Genomic DNA, 7366 nt, shown 5'->3' on the forward strand with positions numbered 1-7366 from the left:
TTGTGAATATATAAAATTTAGATTGTTGGTTGACTGGTTCGACAAGGCCCCCTAGGGGTTACATTAGTACAGTTAAGGATGCTATTAAAATTCTTACACTATTATTGTCTTATTTCTTAAAAGTCATGACAAACAGATAATAAGATAAGATTAATAAGGGAAATATATTTTTGTTGTCATTAGTGGAGAAAAAACATGCTTAAACAGTTGTTCTAGTCTACATTTATATATATATATATATATATATATATATATATATATATATATATATATATATATAAACTGTGTTGTATATTAACTTGTGGAGGTTTGGAGCATGGAGAGTTACATATTAACAGAACAGTGCTGTCTAATTTCAAACCAACACTAGACATGATACATGCAAGATCAGATGAAAAATTAGCATATTGCTAAAACAGATAGATAGATAGATAGATAGATAGATAGATAGATAGATAGATAGATAGATAGATAGATAGATAGATAGATAGATAGATAGATAGATAAACTTAATTTCAGACTTGCGCACTCTACAACCTCTCCACTTCCGTGTAATACACCTGCGACAGGTAGGCAGGGCTCTAAAACAGGATACACCTGCGCTACGGGTATTTTACAGTACATACATCAACGAAACCAGACGAGCCATTCGTGTTTTATTCTGCTAAAAGTAACTAACCATATTATTATCTCTCGGTGCCATGAGTACGGAACATAGACTTTGTGAATTGACAACGGTGTCCTTGAATGTCAATGACCCGGAGACAACTTCTCAGCTGGACGACCCTTCTAAACCTCAAGATCGAGTAAATATATGTGGAGGCAGTGGGCAGTCTTTACACACCAATGGCACAGTAAACGGAGAATCATCGACAAAACCTTTGCGCAAATTTGAGAAATCGGAGAACCATGTAGGCAGCGGTGCAGCCTCCTTATCGGCTTCAGGCGAAGCGAAACTGTGTCCAGTACATGAAGGCGAATTACAGTTGTACTGCAGTACAGAAGGAAGACTGGCCTGCTCGAAATGTGTTTCGGATGGATCTTGTCATGGTCACACGGTGACAGAGCTGGTTACTCGGGCAACTGTAGTAAGGGTGAGTCACAATTAGTTAAATAGCCTATAATACATAATAAATAAGTTTCAATGTACAAAACATAACTAAGCAATAAACAATTAATAATAAAATAACACGTTCGCTATTCCCTTAAAATAAATTTCTAATGTTATAATAATTTTATTTTGAATTGCAATTAGGCCTACTTATGTGGAGGGCGTGGTTAGTTTCGTTATGTCAGTAACGTGACACACCGGGATGAAGAAACGCTACTTTTTATTATTAGGCCTATTATTATTATTATTATTTGATCACTGGAATCAGATCATTGCCTTTGGTAATTAAGTTTCTATCTATTCCCTTTTACAAAGTATGATTTAAAAATTTCTGTCAGTAACCATGCTGTTGAACGTTTTATTATTATTATTAATTCGTTTTGCTTTGCAAATTTTTTTTTATTCCCACGAACTTATTTCCTAACACATTATACTATATATATATATATATATATATATATATATATATATATATATATATATATATATATATATATATATATATATATTAGTAGAATCTGTATTTAAGTGCAGTGCTGTTTCTTGTTTACAATTTAGAAAATACTTGCAAAGCTCAAACCAACACTAGACTCACTTGTGTTATATACACTGGCCATAAAAAGTATTTGACATCATTAGAAAATATAAAACCAGACAGCCTTTTTATTTAATTTTTTTCAGGCACAAACATTTTAAACTGGGAAAAAAGACCTTGAAATGAAATCCAGACATTTGTGCTTCCAATTACAATTGAAAACCCATATACATGATATGTGTTGTCTGTGTGATCAAGCATTTCCTCAATACTTTCATATACCCTTTTTTTCAACAATAGACACATTCAGATCATATCCATGCCTTCATATACCACAAACATATTACTAAACTGCTCTTATGTGAGTTTTCTTCTTTGTTTTTTCTTTGTTCTAAACAGAATCAGTTGGTGGATGTCTGTGAAAAAATGCAGCTGCAAGCCCTGCGGATCGAACGATTCATTGACCGTACGCTTACAGCGAGAGAGAAAGCTGTACAGGTACCTGAAGATTTCACTAATTCGTCTGGACAGCTATGAAACACAGTGGCAATGCTTACAAAATGCACTGTATTATTATGATTTTTTTTTTACATTTATGAATTATTTTATTGAACATAATTAGTTATTGGACTGTGATATTTTGGACATGGTAATCTATTCTGTGTGACTTTAAATTATTTTTTTATGTACCTGGTGTTAAAACATTACATCCTTGATGTTCAGATGAACTGACGTTATAACAGTGTAATATTTTGATGTAATTGCCTCTTGTGCTGTTTAATTGATAGACAGATGCAAACAGCGCAAGGGAACGTGTGTTGGCTCAGGTGAATGTGGTTCGTGAGGCTCTTGAGGAGGAGGAGCAGCGTCTCCTAGAGGCCATACAGAGAGAGGAGGAGCGAGTGGAGCAGTGCCTCCTAACTCAGAGAGCACACTGGACTCACACTCTGGAGAAACTCACACACACACGCACCAGCCTGGTTCACACACTCACACACTCGACAGATACCATGATTGTGGTGAGTGAATGAAGAAGCCTGGGGGGTAAAAATACAGTGAATTTGTGCAATTTGTGCAAATATAAAGTATGGATCCTTTGTCAACACTTTACACATTTAACAGTTCAAAGAATTTGTCATATTAAAGAATTAGAAAGTAATATTATAATATTTATTATAGTCTTTTTTTTTTTTGTTTTGTTTTTTTTGCATTACGCTCATGAGACCCAAGAATATACTTTTTTTCCTCAGTAGTGGTCATTATATTTTTGTGAATTTCTCTGAGAACTTGCATGTCACAGTTTCAAGTCTGGATGTCCTGTACAGAGCACATTTCAGGGCTTTTTAAAGATACAAAATGTTTGGAAGTTTCACCCCCTCTCCTTGGGCACTGATGTAGTGATCAAATTAAAAAAAGTTATGGAAATATGATAATATGTTGTAATTATCATTTAAATCTGACTAATTTGTTATCTCTTTGTAAAATCAACATCTCACGAAAATGTCATTGGGTTTCAAATCAAAATATGAATTTATGTTATAAAACAGGACATTGATTTCATACATGTGCACTGTAGAAGGACGAAACACATGTTTATTACGCATTTTTGGAGACACAACAAAAGAAAAGAGAAATAAATACAATTTCAATATTCCTATGAAATATTAGAAATTATGAAAATCTTGCAAATTATTACACCCATTATTACCCTTCTTTTTTCATTACATGTTGCCCCAAGAAAACATGAATATGCAAATTAGATAGTGTTTATATTGTATACAGTGGGAAAATCTGTTTATGGACACACATACTGCATAAAGCAAAATGGTATATAAAATTATTCTATAATATCTTTCATAACATAGTTGAGAATCATTTTTAAGTCCTGAAAAAAAAAAATCTTGAAACCTAAAATTTTATTGGTGATGAATTTTGGGATAAAATACTGACATTCTTAATAAAACTTACCACAGAAAAGGTGATCTCATCACACATTTTGTGAGGTAAAAAAAACCCTGTTTAATCACATTTATTTCAGTGCTCAAACTTATTTAAGAAAACAAATCATTTGTCAAATCAAATTTGTCCTGACAACATAAGGGTCCAGGACACACTTCGAATATATTAACATATAATTGACATTTCTGTACAGTTATAAATAGAACAAAACATTTTTTAAAAAGTTAATAGCAAATACTATATACTTAAAATAATTAGCAAAGTACCTCAAACTTCTGAATCAGTTTCATAGTTTTTCAGTCAGTTTCTGAAAACTATTATATTTAGATGTTCATAATCAATTAGTAATATATTCATGTGATTAATTATATTTGTGTGATCACTGATTGTTGTATTTTTTATCGTTTTTATTTATTTATTTATTTAGAGCTCCAATGAGGAAATAAATGACAGGTAATTTCAGTTTGCAAATAAATGCAATAATATGCCCACATAAATATAGAAATGAGATATGATAATTGATTGTGTACTTGACTGTGCTAGAATCGAGGATGCGGAGGGTGCTGGTGAACCTAGAGACACTGAACAACTGACTTTGAACAGAAACTGCAGTGACAGTAAACTCATGGTGGGTTTATGGGCCAGTGCATTACTGCTAGGATCATCTGGTAAGTGCATTTCCATTTACACAAGACAGGATTTAATTTAAGATAGATTCATTATATCATATGATCACCATACTCGTGGTTTTCAAATGCTCTGTTGCCACAGATTCCCGAATTTGATGACCCATTTTCTGTAGAATAAATAAATAAATAAAATAATAAAATTTATTATACATGGGTGGGCAACCCATTTAAGAACTACTGCAAAAGGCTGAGCAGAGCAAATTTAACTTCATCCATGGAATAAAGTCTCCAAAATCAACAACAGTTGCTAGTTTTGCGGCAACTCATGAGATAATTAAGTGTGGAAAGCCATTCATAGACAGAGAATATATGAAAGAATCATTCATTCATCATAGTTTCTTTCTGTTTTTACAGCTGATGAAGGTGTTTGGATTGACACCGAAATGTCTTGTTTAGCTTTTTATTCATTTAAAGTTTAAATATGTTTTGCGGCTCCAGGCAAATTTTATTTGGTGGGAGAACAGCAAAAATGGCTCTTTTGTTTGAAAAGGTTGCAGACCCCTGTGCTATACCCATTCATATTGTGAATAATACTAATATTATAAATATGCATAAAATAACATTTGGAAAGTAGTTACTTTCTATTTAGTTGCATCATCAAGAATACTGTTAGATATATAAACCTGAAAAAAACACGAATTGTGGCAGAACAAAATCATTCTTTCAAAATAGTCACAATCAAATTTGTCCAGAAAGTGTGTTCCATTTGCTGATTATTTAAATATTATAAATATATTTGTATTAATATTAAACATATTAAGCATTTTTAATTGCTTTATTCTTGAATTATTTATAATTTTTTATGTTTTAATTATACATAAATAATATTGTTTTCAGTTCATCTTAATATATATTTTCTGTTTTTATACTGTCTATAACTTTTCTGTTGACCACTTATCACCTTCCTTTAGCCCCCTTCAGTTCCCCAGACCTGCCTACAGAATGCTTATACTGAAAAAAAGGTTTAAAAACAATTTTCACTCAGAAATGTGTAGTACATTTTACAAACAAAAAAAGGCAAGTAATTCGTTGAATTAAACATGAAACTTTGAAGTAGAAAAACTTTTTGTAAAATGTACTCCAATCATATCTACAATGTACAGTCTACATTACAGTATTTAATTTTTGCAGAATACATATGCATTCCTGATAGGTAAAATCAAGTCTTAAAGTTCTCCATTTAATAACTACGTAAGCATGGTCAGTGTACTGTAATATTTTAAAGCACTGGCATTCTACATCCCTTACATTCAACTTCAAATTGTCTTGCGCCTAACATCTTCTTAACTTGTCATTCTTTTCTTTAGCCAAAAGATTTACTGCACTACACTTTGAAGCTCAGACGGTCAGTCCTCTTCTCTCCCTCTCCAGTGATCAGAGCACCTTAACTTTCCTGCCCAAACGTCAGCGTCAGTCACCGCCCTATGACCCATCACGCTTCGACAGCTGGCCTAATGCTCTCTGCTCCCCACCTATGTCCTCTGGCACTCACAGCTGGGTACTTGACGTGGGCATGAGTGCTGCCTTTAAAGTGGGTGTATGCTATTCCAGCATAGAACGCAAAGGGTCCGGCAATGCTGCACGACTGGGCTACAATAAAAAATCATGGGTGCTCTCGCGTTATGATGGAGACTTGTCTTTCTGTCACGATGGATGTAACGTGGGTATCACAGTGGCTAAGAAGCTCAAGAGAGTGGGACTGCTGCTGGATTGGCCCAGTCAGACCCTGCTGTTCTATGATCCTGAATCTATGTCTGTGTTGCATGTAGTCAGACATGCTTTCAGTGAGCCACTGCAGGCCGCCTGCGCTGTGGCTGATCAGAGCATCTCTATAGTGCACTGAACATCCGATGAATGTTAATGAAGGCACTGAAGATCCAGAGGACTTGAAGGAATAGTGGATGTGACATTATGCAATGTCATTTGAACCAATGATCATTCAAAAAATATTTTAACAGTGCCATTGAAGACCAATTTATCCAAAGGGAAGAGAAAGTGTGATAATATGAATCACATTGCTTAGTTTTAAAGAAGCTAATTTGCCTTACTTTATAGGATTTTGCAAATCTACAAGCATATGACATTGCCATCTTTTTATATTTATAAATTATTTAAATAATTTTATGCTCCATCTCTTTCAAAGTATTTCATGTTTATGTTAAAAATAGTGCAATTATTAACAGTTCTTAACAAAAAAAAAAATAGTGCAATTATTGTTGACTGTTTGTATTTATTATCGGCACATCATATAAAATAGTTGCATTTGTCTGTGACAGTACCCAACTGGTACTGATATGGCTGACAATGATATTTGATACTATATTCTAGTTGAGTTTTCATGTGATCGCATGAGATCATGGCTCTGATAGCGGAACAATTGTCATGTAAAAATCTTGGGGAAATTAAATTTACATTATCAGATTTACACATGGTTATTGACAAATCTGTAATAAATAACAATGTTCTGACTTTTTTTCTGAAAATGTATGTGATGTATTCATGCAATAAAATATGGACTGAAATAGTAAAACCAGTTTTTGTTATCTCATCTTAATAATTCTAATTCATTATATCAAATGTTATGGTTTGTGGGGAAAACACAATAAATTGCAGATTACCATTAATCACAGTAGAATCTACCCTCCTAAACTTAATATTAGGATTAAATAAAAATGTATTAAGAAAGCATCTAAATTTACTCTCAAGACATTCCAGCTCTTGAAAGCTTTTGAATACAGACCTGTGAGAGGTTCCTGAGAGATTTTATTTAAGCGTTGTATCAGAAATATTGATTTTTGTATTTTAATTTTTTGGGGATGCATTTTCCTTTCACTAATTTATAAATTTCTGTTGTAATATTATGGTACTTCTATCACAAACTTAGGACCAAATATAGAACCCGTGAAAAACAGACATTTCCAACAATATGTATTTTGGCAATAAGTTTTAATCATAAAATTTTGTACATTTTGTAATATGACCACTAGGGGGAGAAGCCCGCTAAAAGATTTTAAAGTTCAATTGGCATTTCCATGGTAACACAATGGCTAATTTGAAAACAGTCTTCACAAG

At 33.0% G+C, this 7366-nt stretch overlaps 1 protein-coding gene across 1 annotated transcript; it reads left to right on the top strand.

The window, feature by feature from the left end:
- Positions 1-567: 567 nt before the first annotated feature.
- bspry (B-box and SPRY domain containing) lies at positions 568-6805 on the top strand. Its single transcript, XM_026254550.1, has 6 exons — positions 568-1094; positions 2046-2144; positions 2435-2665; positions 4033-4058; positions 4149-4273; positions 5602-6805. The coding sequence occupies exons 1-6, from the start codon at positions 702-704 to the stop codon at positions 6135-6137; spliced, it is 1410 nt and encodes a 469-aa protein (XP_026110335.1). The 5' UTR covers positions 568-701; the 3' UTR covers positions 6138-6805.
- The last annotated feature ends 561 nt before the right edge of the window (positions 6806-7366 follow it).

The sequence above is a fragment of the Carassius auratus genome, chromosome 5 (assembly GCF_003368295.1).
Source record: "Carassius auratus strain Wakin chromosome 5, ASM336829v1, whole genome shotgun sequence".
Classification (NCBI taxonomy): domain Eukaryota; kingdom Metazoa; phylum Chordata; class Actinopteri; order Cypriniformes; family Cyprinidae; genus Carassius; species Carassius auratus.

Bases quoted from the DNA above. Each gene is read 5' to 3' on its own strand.
- bspry (XM_026254550.1), top strand. From the start codon at position 702: ATGAGTACGGAACATAGACTTTGTGAATTGACAACGGTGTCCTTGAAT. The intron at 4,059-4,148 runs GTAATTTCAGTT...TGACTGTGCTAG, and splicing joins AATGAGGAAATAAATGACAG to AATCGAGGATGCGGAGGGTG. The intron at 4,274-5,601 runs GTAAGTGCATTT...TCTTTTCTTTAG, and splicing joins ATTACTGCTAGGATCATCTG to CCAAAAGATTTACTGCACTA.